A 17,999-nucleotide genomic window follows, 5' to 3' on the forward strand; every position below is an offset into this window, starting at 1 on the left:
CAACCAATCAGCATGTTCAGCGCCCAAGTCCCACCCCCGAAAGTTCCCGAAAAAGTACCACCTCGGGAACAGGGCCGTTTGGAGAGGGAAATATTTACCCTGAACTTCATTCAGACCCTGCGGTCGAAACACACTGAGTACCAGCCCAAAGTCCCTAGTTCCTGGGGAAAGTTCCTGTGGTGGAAACACGGCTATAGACCCATTTTTTATTTTTCGCTATTTTTGTTTTTTTGTGATTTCAGGTCATAGGTCATTCTTTATTTGCATCTTATCATATCATATCATACAGTGTTTTTGTTCTAATTGTAACTAGAATCATTCACAAATGTGGCTTTTCCTATCCTGACACATCTCTACCTTTCATTCCAGCCGGTAGCTGCTCGCATCTCAGCCTGCTTGATGGACATTTCCGACCTTCACCTGGATGACCTTTACCTTCAACGCAACCTTGCCAAGACAGAAGTGCTCGTGTCTTGTCGGATTATACTTGTCATGCCATACTGCTTCTGTTTCCTCCATGTCTGATTAAGTTTTGGAAGAACTTCCCTTGTCTTGTTTGTCCGGTTCAGCCTAGCGCCTAAGTCTCGTCTGTGCCCTGTGTCTGCCACATGTGAGCCTTCGCGGACCTCTTTCCTGGCCTTGTTACCCAGTAAGGAACTGCCTCCACCTCCACAGGTGTCCAGATTTAATCCCTCTCCAAGACAGGATCTTCTCCGCTACTTCTGTTGTTTTTCCAGTTCTGTGTGCCATAACGACAGACTTGTTTTGATTCATCATTAAAGACTGTTTGTATCTTATCATCTCTGCTTTTGGATTCTTTTATATTCATGACATTATGTGCTATATTCTGTAATTTAACAGAAACTGACTATAAATGTTGCTATTTTTTTATGTATAAGTACTTAATTTAGAGGTTGAAGTTATGAGTGGTTCTGTAAAAATAAAGATTAATACATTTGCAAACTTTGTGTTTATTGTTTTTATAAATAATATATTAGTTTTTGTACATGAAAAAACTATATTTTAAAATTAAATTACTGTAGATGGACAGAACAGCTTAAAAAATAACTCATAATAACCTTAAATTTGCAAAGATTAACTTGAAAATTAGTTGTTTTATGTGTAATTTGACATAATTTATCAGTTTTTCCACAGTTTAATAAATGCTTATTAACAGTAATATACTGTCATTTAATTAATATTGACTGTAAAGTCTACTCTGTATTTTTACAGTTTTTTCAGCCAGACTTTTACCCTTTTTTTTTTTTTTTTTTTATGGGATTTTTTTAGTGTACTTTATTTTAGATTAAATCAAGGGTTTTTTCACATTGTATTTAACATCCCCAATCAGTAACACAAATCTTTTAACCCCCTTTTTGTCTTTTGATGTTTCCCCAATTAAAAAAAAAACATAGTTCCCTTTATCTCAGTCATTACATGTGACTTTTGTTAAATTATCTGTCTAAACACACACAAAAAACTGGTTTGATTTGGTTGTTCTGAGGGTATGTATACAAAAGAAAAAAAAAGGGGGGGGGGGGAGTCACACTCATTGTCTTCTGGGTCCAAACGGACCCCACATTGAAAATTAATGGGAAAGTAAAAAAAATAAGTCTTTTTGTGTTTCATTTTTCAATAAAATGAATAAATCCAACATAAATCAACAACAACCAAAAAAACACCCAGACAACAACATAGTGTTGGGCCAGATCCGGCCCACATCTGGTACATGTTGAATCCACATCTGGGCCGACAGTATGTTTCTGTCTGGGCTAGTACTACACCAATGTGTAGCAAACACACACACACACACACACACACACACACACACACACACACACACACACACACACACACACACACACACACACACACACAGACACAGACACACAGACACACACAGACACACACACACACACACACACACACACACACACACACACACACACACACACACACACACACACACACACACACACACACACACACACACACACACACACACACAGAGGTGTAACTGCAACAGGCAGCCTTTTTATAGAATTTCGCAAATGAAATCAGGTACAAATTGAGAACACCGATATGAAGGGGTGAGACCTAACACAAATGCACGCACACGCCCACACACACGTTACAATTCAAAGTAAAACATTTTGTAAGATTCATCTACTAATTTGTTTGACATATTGAATGCAAATGACAAAAGTACAACTCACATTTTTCATGCATGGAGACAATCCCCCCCCCCCCCCCCCCCGGTTTAAGTCTATTCATGCCTACACACACAAACATTTTAATAACACAACATGTATATCACACACACTTATATTCGTTAGATCCGGTGGTTTTATTAAAAGTAATTGAGATATTGCGTATGAACACAAACACACTGAGGTGTTTCAACTTTGGGGTTTTGACCGTTCAGTATTTGATCTAGAATGGACATTTCCTGAAGAAAATGTCAGTGGCGAAACTCAGCACTCGATGGCTAGGGTGTGTCGAGGCGGTTGCTAAGGTGTCCTGGGTGGTTGCTAGGGTGTTCTGCTAAGTATCTGAATTGATGCCGTAATCATCCCCTTAAAACTGTGTGAGCTTGATGAATAATATTCCTCCTGGATGTGATTTAAAACGTCATTTTCTGATTTGCAGTGTGTTTGTTAAATACAGCATTGCCTTAAAATCCAGTCATAATGAAAGACACACTCGATGACCGTCTGCAGAGATGCTTTATTGGTGATTTGGAAGTGGAAATCAATATGCGGTTCATGCACAGGCTGTACATCAGATGAAGAGCTGCTCTATGACGCTCATATTAGTGTTATTATAGTGTTCAGACTGAGGCAGGTCTGCACACACACACACACACACACACACACACACTGAGATGATGACTTCAGTGACTGCTACAGTCCTGTCTGATATTAGGCAAACAAAGAAAGACACAATAAAACAATAAAATCAGATGTGATTTTGGCAACGGCGGACCCTGCTCATCTAGACATCATGTGCAATATAAAACAACTTCACTGAAGTCATAACACAAACAGAAAGGGGCTGCATAGCAAACACACGCTTCATAACAATATTGCTGTTCTGGAGCTAGCATGGGCTCTCACACACACACACACACACACACACACACACGTGATCTGTGCTGAACACACACTAGAGCGACACAATTCTGGATAAACTGAGAATCACGATTCGTTTAATTTAAAAATAGAGATCACAATTCGAAATGTTAAAATTTAAACATAAATTTTAAATGAATTAATGAATGATTTAATCACTTATAAAGACATTGTTTCATTACTGGATGAATCAGTGTTTTTGAATGAATAATTCAATGACTCGCTCATAAAGGCTTCACTTGTTTCATTACTGGAAGAATCAGTGTTTTTTAATGAATCTCTTATATGAATGATTCAATGACTCACTCATAAAAACTACACTTGTTTCATTACTGGATGAATCAGTGTTTTTTTTTTACCAAATCACTTGAACGAATGATTCAGTGACTCCCTCATGAAGACTTCACTTGTTTAATGACTGGATGAATCAGCGTTTTTTTACCAAATCACTTGAACGAATGAATCAATGACTCGCTCATAAAGACTTCACTTGTTTCATTACTATATGAATCAGCGTTTTTAACCGAATCTCTTGAGTGAATGATTAATTGACTCACTCATAAAGACTTCACTTGTTTCATTACTGTATGAATCAGCGTTTTTAACCGAATCTCTTGAGCGAATGATTCAGTGACTCACTCATAAAGACTTCACTTGTTTCATTACTGGATGAATCAGTGTTTTTAAATGAATGATTCAATGACTCACTCATAAAGACTTCACTTGTTTCATTACTGGATGAATCAGTGTTTTTAAATGAATGATTCAATGACTCACTCATAAAGACTTCACTTGTTTCATTACTGGATGAATCAGCGTTTTTTACCAAATGATTCAGTGACTCTCTCATAAAGACGTCATGACAACGGCTCTCTCTGGCTCAGCAACAGCGTCAACACAGATCAAAATGTTCACTGTGATTGTACTTGTCAAAGGTTTAATAGACCCAATGCGATCTAATGATAACGATTCGTCTAAATTCGCTTGGGTGTTTGAATCGAGATCTTTTAACGATGAATTGCGCAGCTCTAACACACACACACACACACACACTGAGGCCATCGTCGACAAACCACTGCAATGGAAGCAAAAGAATCGTCTGTATTTTGTGTAATCAAATATCTACAGGGACATATCTTGACTTGTTTTTCTTCAAGAATGATCATGTAGTTCTGCCAAATAACAAAACCGTCTGAAAACTTCAACATCAGCTGCTTTAACACACCAAAAGCAAACACAGAGGAGAACAAGCAGAAAAGACCATCTGAAGAAAATAAATCAACAACTACTAAAGCCCAATCTCTCTTCCCCTTGATTAAATAAGACACCATGTGTAGACATTTCTCCTTGTGCAGCTGGTCAAAAGATGTAATCGCTGGTCATCTTGAGCGAAGGCATGGCCTCGTTGACGTTCTGGTCGAGCCGCTGATACTCCACCCCGCGGGAGCAGAAGCCGTCCCGCCAGCGGCGACTCTGAGCCAGCAGCATCAGCTACACCAGAGGAAAGAGAAGAGCAAAGGGTCAATGATGAGGACGGGTCAGTGTGGGCACAATCTACTCATTCATCACTGCAAAAAATGCTTTTCTTACTTAGGATTTTTGTCTTGTTTTCAGTCCAAATATCTAAAAAATAGTGCTGGGCATCGATTAAAAAAAAACAACTAATTAATCGCATTTTTTTTAGGGATGCACGATATATCGGCAACATATCGTTATCGGCCGATAAATGATTATTTTTGATGTTATCGTTATCGGTCCAATAAGAAAATTTGACCGATATAGCCGATAGATAATGTATTATTTCCTTCAGCTGAGACGGACGCGCTGTCCACCATGATGGGTTTGAATTGCTCTAAATATGTTTGGAATCACTTCGAACAGGAAAATACAGTTATGTGCAACATGTGCAGCGCAAGTCTTCTATAATCTACATAAAATGATAATGAGAATAGAATAGGCTGTAAAAGAGCGTGTTTCAGCGCGTTTGTTGAGGGAAGAGCGCGCCCACGGAGTTACACCTTCATGACGAGCACAGTCAAGTTTGCTTGTGCATTCACAGCCTTTTGTGCCATTGTAAGTTGTAATATTATATTTATTATTTTGTGTATATAATCCCATATAGGATGCGTTTGGTTGAGTTAATTAACGATGCAGTAAAGCACTTCATTGTACCGGCGCGCGCATTTCAAACAGAAATGCACAGCATTAATAACTACTGGGACTGTCCTATACATAACACTGCAATGAGAATATTTCTGTTATAAAACGTAGTGAATTCTCTGGGTTTAGTTGTTTTTCAGCGCGCTGTTGTGGGAAGCGTCAACAACGCATTCTGACCAGCACAGTCAAGTTCGCTTGTGCATTCGCGTCATTTTAAGCACATGTAAGTCGTAATATTACGTTTTTGTAATATAAACATCTGATTAAAGTCATATAGGATGTGTTTGGTTAAGTCAATAACCCGCAGTGCTTCACTGTACCGGTGATCATCTTCAGTTTCAGCACGCTCTCAAACAGGGGAAGAGCATCCACAGGAGTTATAACCCTTCACCTATGCGTGATTTTGTGCTAATATAAGTTGTAATATTATATTTATTTTGTATAAATATCTGATTGTTCTCATATATGATGCGTTTAGTTGTTAATTAAACTTCTAAGCGCTTCAGTTTATGGTTGTTCGTTCATTCTCTCCAGCTTCAGCGCGCTCTCAAACAGCAACATTATTCCTAATAGACTAGACTAATATTACAGATGTTTACTATTACTGTAATATTAAACATATATTTTTTTTCAAAAACACAGAAGCATTATTTTTTATAATTAGCACTTTTATTGTTCTCGTATCATTTCCATCAACAATATGGTTTGATTAAAACCATTTCTTTATCGTCTGTGCGGAGGTTATTTCATGCACTTGCATTCTGATTCTTTATTATGCAGCCTAAGTATGCTGTTCAATTACTTGTTTGCATTATTTAGGTATATTATTTTTATTTTTTAGACAATATAATTTTTGGTAACATTTTACAAATAAGGTCTCATTTTATTAATGCATTAACTATCATGAACAAACAGAGAGCAATAACCTTTGTTTCTTTTAGTAATACAATTTTTGTGTTTTGTAACAGTCCATTCACAGTTCATACCTAATGTTAAAAGACACAACTTTGGGTCTGAATATGTTGAGATTAACATGAACTAAAATTAATAGTTGAAGTATTGTTCATTCATTGTTGGTTAACTAATACTAACAAAAATTAAACCTTATTGTAAAGTGTTAAAAAAAAAATTTGGGCCATAGGAGTGTAAAATTAATTTGAAAAGGTAAGGAATCTCACACTGGTTCAAATAGGCTACTGTAGTGTATAGGTTTGATTTAGTGTTTGGGACATGGCTTTTAATGGTGAGCCTTTTGTTTTTGTAATCAGGCTCTCAGAGTTTATTAAAATTTGTATTTAGATTTATCGGCCAATATATCGGTTATCGGCTTTCAAATATTAAGAATTATCGGTTATCGGTATCGGCCAAAATGTTCATATCGGTGCATCCCTAATTTTTTTCTGTAATTAATCGCAAGTTTTTAATATTTTGATATTGTAATAATTTCAGTTACTCTACAAATTAATGTATAAACAATTTAAAGACAGCATATTTTAAATATGTGTTGTATTGTCATGCTTTTATGAATGAAGGCCAGTATCACTGATACTGATGTCTCTATGAAACATTAATGACGTTACATTACAGTATAACTGTGTCCCGCGCATCTCATTTCCTTTCCTCAAGACATTATTTAACTCATTTAAGACTCCTAATATGAGAATACTCAAAATCCTCTGTGTTATTGTTTGTTCAAGAGCAAAAGAGAACTCGATGTGAGCAGGAAACTGACGCGAGTCTATGCGTCGAGTGTGATTGTGTGTGTGTGTGTGTGTCAAGAGTGTCCCTTGATTAGCTGACATGAGACGCATCCACACTCACACACACACACACACACACACACACACGACACTGGCATACAGCGCGTTCTCGTGTGTCTTGTCGCTTGGAAGCATTTACATGAGTAAGAGCGTGATGATCATGTAATGCTAAGCAAAAATGGATATAAAAACAGACGCTGCGTTATTTGCGTTAAATATTTTTAATGCGTTAAACTGAAAAAATTAATCGCCCGCGTTAACGCGTTAATTTGCCCAGCCCTACTAAAAAATCTTACATTAAGAAGCATTTACTAGGCAAGCATACGTTTTTGTCTTGTTTTGAGGGAAAATAACTCAAAATTAAGGAGGTTTTTGCTTAAAATAAGAAAAATAATCTGCCAATAGGGTAAGCAAAATAATCTTAATTCAAACAGAAAACAAGATTATTTTGCTTATTTTAAGCAAAAACCTCCTTAATTTTGAGTTATTTTCCCCAAAACAAGACAAAAACGTTTGCTTGTCTAGTAAATGCTACTTAAAGCTCCACTGTGTGATATTTTCCCCCATCTAGTGGTGAACTTGTATATGACCATCCAGTGAATATTAGTTTCTGTTCCTCTCAATTCCTATTTCGTTTTAACTCCTACGGTGGCCGATTTAGTCCAAGATTAACATGGCTTCCAGTTCCACCTCGTCCACATTGGACACGGAGCCATCGAGTGTTAAAACGCCAAAGGCGAAGCTTGGATTTACGGGTATGTCCCTCTTTGGCTAATGTACTTTCAAGATGGAGGAACAACATGGCGACCCGCATTCGAACCCTCACCCGTATGTGTTTACAATGGCATATTATAAACTTACGAGAATACTTTATTACTTGAAAGAAGTAAATATACATTAATGAGCACATATATTTTTGAAAGAACTAAGTGTTTTTAGCTAAGAATAAACTAAAAATTTACACAGTGTAGCTTTAATGTAAGATTTTTTTGATATTTGGACTGAAAACAAGACAAAAATCCTAAGAAAAGCATTTTTTGCAGTGTATACAGCTTGATCTGATGTGTGTGTGTGAACTAGTGTTGTCATGATTTTTGATTTTGTATTGTATACAAAAGTACTTTTTTTGACACCACAAAAATACCATATCAATAAGAGCATACCATTCGAACACCATCTAAGTTCATTTACTTTTGGTCATGATCAAATAGGGGTAGAATCTATCTATACAGATCAGGCATAACATTATGACAGGTGAATAACACTAATGATCTCTGTTAGTGGGTGGGATATATTAGGCAGCAAGTGAACATTTTGTCCTCAGAGTTGATGTGTTAGAAGCAGGAAAAATGGGCAAGCGTAAGGATTTGAGCGAGTTTGACAAGGGCCAGATTGTGACGGCTATAGAGGACTGGGTCAGAGCATCTCCAAAACTGCAGCTCTTGTGGGGTGGAGGACCAGTGGAGAACCGGCCACAGGGTCATGAAGGACCAGTGGAGAACCGGCCACAGGGTCATGGAGGACCAGTGGAGAACCGGCCACAGGGTCATGGAGGACCAGTGGAGAACCGGCCACAGGGTCATGGAGGACCAGTGGAGAACCGGCCACAGGGTCATGGAGGACCAGTGGAGAACCGGCCACAGGGTCATGGAGGACCAGTGGAGAACCGGCCACAGGGTCATGGAGGACCAGTGGAGAACCGGCCACAGGGTCATGGAGGACCAGTGGAGAACCGGCCACAGGGTCATGGAGGACCAGTGGAGAACCGGCCACAGGGTCATGAAGGACCAGTGGAGAACCGGCCACAGGGTCATGAAGGACCAGTGGAGAACCGGCCACAGGGTCATGAAGGACCAGTGGAGAACCGGCCACAGGGTCATGAAGGACCAGTGGAGAACCGGCCACAGGGTCATGAAGGAACAGTGGAGAACCGGCCACAGGGTCATGAAGGACCAGTGGAGAACCGGCCACAGGGTCATGGAGGACCAGTGGAGAACCGGCCACAGGGTCATGGAGGACCAGTGGAGAACCGGCCACAGGGTCATGGAGGACCAGTGGAGAACCGGCCACAGGGTCATGAAGGACCAGTGGAGAACCGGCCTCCAAATTCCCAAGATCTCAATCCAATCGAGCATCTGTAGGATGTGCTGAACAAACAAGTCCGATCCATAGAGGCCACGCCTCACAATCTACAGGACATAAAGGATCTGCTGCTAAAATCTTGGTGCCAGATACCACAGCACACCTTCAGGGGTCTGGGCTGTTTTGGCAGCAAAAGGGGGACCAACAGAATATTAGGAAGGTGGTCATAATGTTATGCCTGACTGGTTTGTCTCTGTCTGTCTGTCCATCTAGTCATTTATGTCTAAAGTGAACATAAACAGTGGAGAAAGAAAGCGCATCAGCATATTAAATCAGTGCATTCGTTCTTAAAGTGACAGCAGAACAATATTTCTGTCACTCTCTACTCTTGACTGAATCACTTTTGTAACACTCGGCTTCGTTTCAGCCCAGAAATGCAAACGCTCAACAGAAGTTTAACAAGTTTTTCTTGCGAACCCTCCCATCACTGATATTTATCCCAGCAACACGTTCAACTGGTCATGCGTTTCCGGGTCGGTCACCATCATGAATTCTGTGCTGTCGATCAAGTGTCAAACAAATACTGTAATTAACGTTTTATTTATTTTATACATCATTTTATTTTAGAAAGATAATTAAATAGGCCCATATGATTTCTTTAATATAGTTTTTTTAAGTTAATCTTGGTCCATGTTACATTTACTGGAGCCCTGCCGACCTGAATATCAAATCATATACTACAATAATACTGCCTGATACAAGACCCCGTTTCATAAGAAGGAAGACTTTTATATTCTTTCTTCTTCTTCATCTCCACAGATATAAAAGCAGCTCGTCTCCTGTCATTCCCTCTGTGTGAAACTCTAATGAGCAGGAGCGTTTGGCATGAAGGGAATGTCAACTAACAGGAAAATCAAAGTGTTTTTGTCCATTGAGCACGTTGATTCTTAAAGGGTTAGTTCACCCAAAAATGAAAATTCTGTCATTAATTCCTCACCCTCATGTGGTTGGACACCCGTCAGACCTCCGTTCATCTTCAGACACAAATGAAGATATTTTAGTGTAAAGCTGATGCTGAGAAAGGCTTCAGATAGGCCTCCATTGGCATTCAGTACATTTACACTCACAAGACCCATAAAAGGCACTAAAAACGTTGTTACAAAGTCCATCTCACCACAGTGACTCTACAATAATTTTACGATGCGACGACAATAGTTTTTGTGCGCAAAAAAAATCAAAATAACACCATTAACCAACTTGTTCTTGTCTTCCGTGTGTGTCTCCACGACGCATGCGTGAGAATATGACGCAGATCCGGCGTTCGGACACATGACCCAGAAGAGATTTGTTTACAAGCAGAGGAAGACGCGCGTGTCTAAGCTGTTGAATTCTACATTGATCGTCTCGCTTTAGGTCTCGGCGTAGTTCTCAAAATGGGGCTAAAGTGTGCATTAGAGCTGCAACTAACGATTATTTTTTCTGTCGACTAATCTAACGATTATTTTTTCGATTAGTCGACTAATCTAACGATTATTTTTCCAGATTAATCTTATTATTCTTTTTTACTGATTATTGTATTTCAAAGAGGGTAGTGAATTTGTATATTATTTTAACATGAAATCAATGAATGATGACAATATTAATTGTATTTCAGGAAGGGTAGTGTACATAGTATGCCATTTTATAATGAAATATATGAACACAAGAAGCTTTTTAAACATAATATATAATGATACTATTCATCATAAAATGTATACAGAGTAGGCCTAATTAGGAAAAGTTGTTTACTATAGTAGTTGAGTATGATTTACTTATTGATTTGTGTCAATAGTAAACGAAAATGCACTTGTATTTATCTGCAAAAGGTTCACATACAGGAGCTTTCAGCATAGTTTTAATATAGTATAACTAGTCGTCTATTTTGAAGATACATGTGCATAAACAACGACTAAAGCTGCCAGAAGTTTTTGCCCAAACTTCAAAGACATATTTAAATGATTAAAGCTAGAGGCATATCTTAACTTTAATGTTACTTTAATCATGCAAACTACCTATATACAGCATGTTATGATGCATATGTGTTTGGGACAGAGCGGAACCAGGTCGCATTAACAGGAGATATATGCAGCCCATAATAAATAAAAGCACGAGACGTACTGGGGTCGGAGAAGAACCCCGGAAAATGTGACCGTCTGTTGCAATACACGCGCCACGGTTCAGCTGCGCGAGAGAACACTGGCTGCAGGGTTGCCAGGTTTACACAACAAAACCCACCCATTCGTTACTCAAAACTAGCCCAAAACAAGCCCAATCGCGTTTCGGGGTGGTTCTCTGGTAAACATCGCGTTCGGGGGGTTAAATATGTGTGTTTTTTGCTTCAACCCGCGGACATGAGACACAGCCCGCGGCAACAGTGTAGAAGTAGCCCAATTCCGCGGAAAAAGCGGACTTGGCAACACTGACTGGCAGTGTGAAAGCTCCCGCTCTCCACGCGCGCAGCTTCGGCTCTGCCACCGCATGCAGTGTGAAACCGGCGTTACAGAGCGAACAAAGCACAGTTTTATTCGGCTCTGTTTAAAGTACTCCCACACTTTTGAATGTCGCGGTCTGGCTTTATATGATAAATTATCATTTTAACTATGCCCGGGAGCAGAAGCCGCCATTATTCTAGATCTTCTGTTCCATTCTAGAACGTAAATAATGTGCCGCCGATGCGTCGACGCATTTCACGCACGTCGACGTATTTTCGTAGTCGACGTCATCGACGACGTCGACGCGTCGTTGCAGCCCTAGTGTGCATTTCATGGATTCCTGAACGCCGGATCTGCTCATATTCTCGCGCATGCGTCGTGGAGACACACACGGAAGACAAGAATAAGCTGGATAAAGGTGTTATTTAGATTTTTTTTGCGCACAAAAACTATTGTCGTCGCATCGTAAAATGATTGTAGAGTCACTGTGGTGAGATGGACTTTGTAACGACGTTTTTAGTGCCTTTCATGGGTCTTGTGAGTGTGAATGTACTGAATGCCAAGGCCTATCTGAAGCCTTTCTCAGCATCAGATTTACACTAAAATATCTTCATTTGTGTCTGAAGATGAACAGAGGTCTGACGGGTGTCCAACCACATGAGGGTGAGGAATTAATGACACAATTTACATTTTTAGGTGAACTAACCCTTTAAAGGTGCTGTGTGTAATTTTTCTGACTGTACTAAAGCACAAACATACCATAATATGTTTGCAGAGATTGAGATTGTTTCTCTGAAAAACATATCCATACATGTTTTTTTAATTATGTTAATGTGGATTATCTTATGGCCTTTTTTGTCTTGATGTGTGTTCTGGCTCTACTAGAGCAGGTTTTCCTGATTGAATGTTGATTATTTCCTCATATTCTCCATTGTAGCGGCTCCTCTCTTCACACTACTAACTCAATCTGACCCCGCCCCTTACCATAACTGCCAGTTAGTAGTGTGTTGTTAGTTAGTATACAAAAATATTTGTTCACGTCAGGTTAAAGTTTGCGGTGCTACACACAAATACACAACAGCGCACATTTGATGTCATTTCTTTGCCCTTATTTGAATGGTAAAAAGTGACTAATTTAACCCATATCAGCCATGGCAATATATCGGTCGCCCACTACACATCAATAATCAATAACTGTTTGACATCATTCTGTGAGAAGCCCACTTTACCTTTCTCTTGTTGTGGTAGGTGATGTACACGATGGCAACTAGAAAGGCGATGACCACCAGATGAAAGAAGAAGTGGGAATCTTCATCCTGGGTTTTATAGATGACTGTGTCCTTGATGTGAAAATCGATTTTTTCAGAGCTCTTACGGGGAGTAGTTTCGTAATCTGGAGGTTCTTCATCATCATCATCATCATCATCATCATCTCCATTGTCTTCAAAGGTCAGGTTTGGATCTGGAGACGTGTTGTCACCCATGTAATCTGGGCTGCTCTCGGTTTTGTCTCCTGGCTTGTTTGCAGGTGTAGTGGTGGGCTCTGGTGGGATGGTCTGGTCTGGGGAGGTTTTGACCTGTTCTGTGCTGGGTTTGAGCTGTTCTGGGGTGGTTTTGACCGGATCTGTGGTGGTTTTGACCTGATCTGCGCTGGGTTTGAGCTGTTTTGGGATGGGTTTGTGCTGTTCTGGGGTGGTTTTGACCGGATCTGTGGTGGTTTTGACCTGATCTGCGCTGGGTTTGAGCTGTTTTGGGGTGGGTTTGAGCGGTTCTGTGGTGGTTTTGACCTGATCTGCGCTGGGTTTGAGCTGTTTTGGGATGGGTTTGTGCTGTTCTGGGGTGGTTTTGACCGGATCTGTGGTGGTTTTGACCTGATCTGCGCTGGGTTTGAGCTGTTTTGGGATGGGTTTGTGCTGTTCTGGGGTGGTTTTGACCTGATCTGTGGTGGTTTTGACCTGATCTGCGCTGGGTTTGAGCTGTTTTGGGATGGGTTTGTGCTGTTCTGGGGTGGGTTTGAGCGGTTCTGTGGTGGTTTTGACCTGATCTGCGCTGGGTTTGAGCTGTTTTGGGATGGGTTTGTGCTGTTCTGGGGTGGGTTTGAGCGGTTCTGTGGTGGTTTTGACCTGATCTGCGCTGGGTTTGAGCTGTTTTGGGGTGGGTTTGAGCTGTTCTGGGGTGGTTTTGACCGGATCTGTGGTGGTTTTGTCCTGTTCTGCGGTGGTTTTGTCCTGTTTTGGGGTGGTTTTGTGCTGTTCTGCAGGTGGAGTAGTGGGAGCTACTGCCTCTTTTTTGGTGTTGCCGGGGTCATTAGCAGGAGGTGCCATCAGATTCAAAACCTGGTCCAAAACACTCCGATTACTGTTGTCCTGGGTGCTCATGTTCTTGTGAGATGCTACTTTGATATTTTCGGTTATACCAACTGTGTTATTGCCAACTGTGGAGGGAAAACAAGACATTAAGAGCATTTACATTTGTGTTTTCTGTGAATGAATACAGGCCACATTTTCTGGCTATTTTTCCTAACCTGTAACCTAAAGGTGTGGCATTTGTTTTTCACTTGGTGAAAATAACATTCTGATGATACAGAAGATATTCCTGTGAGATCTACTGTACGTTTTCCAATTACTGAATTGCATAAATGGTAGGGTTGGGTACTGAACTTTTAAGGGCACAGACCAAATTACGTCGGTACCGCGTACCTATTCACATTCAATCAATCAGTACGCAATCAATCAGAACTAGGGCTGTCAACGAATATTCTAAATTCGAATAGTAAAAAAAAAAAAGAATTTCGAAGGTGAAAATTTATATTCGAATAAAAAAGAAAATATGGAAAAAAACGCCCGCAGTAGTAGAGGCGTGGCTGTCTGCTTTGCGAGTGAGCGCGCATGAAGCCTTGTTTATACTTTGGCCTGGCTCCTCCCCAAATGGACGAGGCGTTTATACTCGCGCGCTCGCCGTTGGGCTATTCTCTGAAACGACAGAGGGGGCGACTCTGAGTAATTATTCTATAAACAATCAGGAAAAAGCGTCGAGAAGAAGTGGGCTAATGTACACAGGTGACGATAGGGTTGGGCGATGTCCCCTAAATTTGTAAAATATCATGATGGTCGATGATATCGTCGTTTGGGATCGGGGGGTGGGGTAATTTACTATATCTCTTTACATAAATACTATTTTCTACTTAAAACTATCATTTCGTTACTTTTACTAACCCAAATAATGACTCATCCGCTAAAAAACATAGCTTCCTTCCACTTAAGAGTTGAGCTCTTTTTATTTTAATATATCTCTTTACGTAAATACTATTTTCTACTTAAAAAAAATAATTTCGTTATTTTACTAACCCAGTGTTTTGTATGCGAATGCTGTTTCACGTGAATATTCCAACAGAAGCTTTGTTTAGCCTAGAAAGGAAATAATGGTGTTTTCATTCTGTTTTGCGATTTGGTCACTCGATTTTCCGTGACAATAGGCCTAGTCCATTTTATCCCAATGGACATGGACATCTCGTTTCTTTTCCCAAATCTTCATTCACGTCGCAGGGGATTATAAACGTTTCTTCCTTTTGTTTGCTTATAATTAAGTCTAACTATCCACATCCTTTACTGTGGTAAAGTATAAAAAACACTGTATACCTTTTTACTTCAAATTTTATTTAACACAGTTTGTTCTTGTTATTAAACTTGGTAAGGTGTATCAAGACTAAGACTTTACATTTTCACAATAAAAATGTGGTTTATGTACAAACTGTAGTCAATAAAAGTTCATTTTATCTGCATATCAATTCAAGCTCAGTGCTTCACTATTACATTTCCAATAAACAAACATGTAATATTATTAGTAACTTCATTTATTAATGCAAAACAATAGTAATCGTGTGATTAAATTAACTTTAAGATAAATTTCCCCCCAGTGCGACTAAATCAGGTGCGGACGCCACATCTGTAGAACTGAGTTAAACTGAGAAATCTGCTACTCTGGGGTAATAAAGGACAGTTTTAAAACAGTTTTTCACTATTATTTATGACAGGATCTGCATTTCATTAGTTATGATAAAAGATGTTTGTTATAAGACACAAATAGAAACATTTCCTGGAGTTTTTGAAAGCCGAAAAGCCAAACATGTCCGTCTCTGAGTAACATGCAAATTAATTAAGCCACAAAATAAACGTCATTCTGTAAAGGAAGTATAGGGTCATTTCATGACGAATTAAATCAACCACATCCCCGGCTCAAGGTTTTATTGATTTTGTTAATATTTTGTTCTGAAGAGAGGCAAACATAAATAGTGATGAACGCCAGAATATTAAGATTTTTGTTGAGTCGGTCAAAATTACAATTTTCAGATGAGATTTGGAGCCAAATTAGAGCAGGTAAAAATGACTTTAGAAAGACGGCAGCATCATTATTGTATTTCCACACAGAGATTGGTAGATCTATTAGTGAAATCTGTTGACTTTATCAATCTGTGTTGCATTATAATCCAACGGTGACCATTCAAAAATGGGAAATAAGCACTTCTTGTGTCATTTTCCCCAAGTTTGACTGCCTGTAATTCAATAAGTATTAAAGATATCTCAATATCCTTTTAGATTCTGGTTCTTAACACACTTTTCTTGTGGTTTCTCCATTTGAAAGGCCCTCGATGGTCCAATCCCAGAGATATTGAGATCTCAATGTGGCTCCATGAGTATTTTGGTCAATTTGACACATTTTCAGTCAAAACCCAAGTGTGGGTTTTTATTTTAAACAGGAATATCTAAGGACAAATAATGTTGAAACTAGTTATTTTCAATCAAAACAATAGCAGAGAACAAACATTCCTGTCTGAGTGCCCAAAATAGTATTTTTCCAAAGTAAAGTTATGCGAGATGTTTACAAAGGCTTGATAGTTGCGAAACTGACAACGTCACAAAGAACACGAGACTTCCGGTTTCAGAATCAGTCTTTCTATATTGAATTATTTATATGGCTTATATATAACTGTATGTAAACGCGCCGTTTATTGGTAACGAGAGACAAACATTTAATGAGAAAGACATTTAAGGAGCACAGGTTAACTTTCCCACGAAACTTAGGCTCGATATATTCAGCTATATTGTACATAAATGACACACTGGCAGCTGGAAACAACCCGCTGAGGTTTGAAAGGGAAATCCTCCACTAACCTGTCTGTGCTATTGAAGCACAGTTGATGGAAAAGATCTGCAGTGACACTAAAACAGCGATTATTCCCATCGCTGAGTCCCTGCGTCGAGTCTTCCGTAACATCGCCATCTTGAGTGATGTCGTCCTCAGCGCGCATGCGCAGTCATACACTCTGTTTGTGTGCGTGTGTGTGTGAATTAAAGATTAAAAAAAGGCTAACATAAAACAATTTTTATACGTTTGAGCAGTTACATAAACCTGCCAGGCTTTGGAATAGTAATTATTTTGTATAGCCTATATTTATTTTTTGTATGTGTTTTCATATTTGAACATTTTAAAGTATATTGTGAGATCAGTAACAAATGAGTTTTCTTGTCTTGTGAATGTTAAGAAAACTAAAAGATGTAATTTTATCCTTGATAAAAATATGGGTTTTGTAAATAAAGTAAAATTTTAAAGTAAAATTTTCATCATGTCTTTCTTGAAATCGATCCAAAATGAAATTGAGAATCAAAAATCACTGAAAATGATGCAAATTGAAAAAAATGCAATTAAAAAAAACAAAAAAAAAAGCAATAATAAAAAAAAAGTAACACCGCATCTATTGCCTCTTCAAAAATTACATTTTTTAAAAATATCCATAAGCTTAATATATATCAAATCATAATTGATTGGGTACTTTCAATTAGGAGGTGCATGGCTGTTCCAAACCACATTTCAACTTGTGAAAATGATATTTTATTCCATTTTTGTTTTTATAAGTATATTTTTAATTAAAATAAATAAATAAATATGATGTTCAAATTCCTGTGTCCCTCTCTCTCAAAGCCTAGTAGTAGATCGATCATCATTTTGAGGTAAATGTGTTCAAAAGTGTAACTTTTTTGGGGTAAGCGTCACTATCAAACACCTTTTCTCTCCAATTAAACACACTTTATTGGGGTTTATTCCATAAAATGTACTTTTTATGTAGAACTGTTCTGCTAGCTAACCATGTGCTGATTAGCATCTTTGAGAGGCTCAAAAAGTATCTAAAATGGGATGTTTTGTCAAAAGTAAAGTATATTAAATCATCAACTAAGATGTTATGATAGTGTTTGGTTCAATGTATATTCAATAAATCCTTAACTCTGAAATCAGTGTGAGCAACTTTATGCCTTTCACAAAGAAAGATTGGATTCAAAACATAACACATCTCATAAATTACACTTGAAACATTGTTAAAATTGTAATTGTTTCACCTG

General features: G+C 38.8%; 1 protein-coding gene across 2 annotated transcripts; it reads right to left on the reverse strand.

Moving 5' to 3' along the window:
• Positions 1-4,207: 4,207 nt before the first annotated feature.
• cUnh5orf15 (chromosome Un C5orf15 homolog) lies at positions 4,208-16,888 on the reverse strand. 2 transcript variants are annotated; one of them, XM_079835226.1, is made up of 4 exons: positions 16,776-16,888; positions 13,392-14,038; positions 12,834-13,328; positions 4,208-4,622 (listed from the first exon to the last, which is right to left on the reverse strand). In XM_079835226.1, the coding sequence occupies exons 1-4, from the start codon at positions 16,882-16,884 to the stop codon at positions 4,491-4,493; spliced, it is 1,383 nt and encodes a 460-aa protein (XP_079691352.1). In that variant the 5' UTR covers positions 16,885-16,888; the 3' UTR covers positions 4,208-4,490. The 2 variants fall into 2 exon arrangements, with proteins under 2 accessions (XP_079691352.1, XP_079691351.1); XM_079835225.1 differs by having other exon boundaries at positions 12,834-14,038.
• Positions 16,889-17,999: the final 1,111 nt, after the last annotated feature.

This window comes from Gobio gobio (assembly GCF_949357685.1).
Source record: "Gobio gobio genome assembly, chromosome: 14".
NCBI lineage: Eukaryota > Metazoa > Chordata > Actinopteri > Cypriniformes > Gobionidae > Gobio > Gobio gobio.

Bases quoted from the DNA above. Each gene is read 5' to 3' on its own strand.
- cUnh5orf15 (XM_079835225.1), bottom strand. From the start codon at position 16,884: ATGGCGATGTTACGGAAGACTCGACGCAGGGACTCAGCGATGGGAATA. The intron at 14,039-16,775 runs GTTAGTGGAGGA...TTCCCTCCACAG, and splicing joins TGCTTCAATAGCACAGACAG to TTGGCAATAACACAGTTGGT. The intron at 4,623-12,833 runs GTAAAGTGGGCT...CCTCTGGTGTAG, and splicing joins CCTACCACAACAAGAGAAAG to CTGATGCTGCTGGCTCAGAG.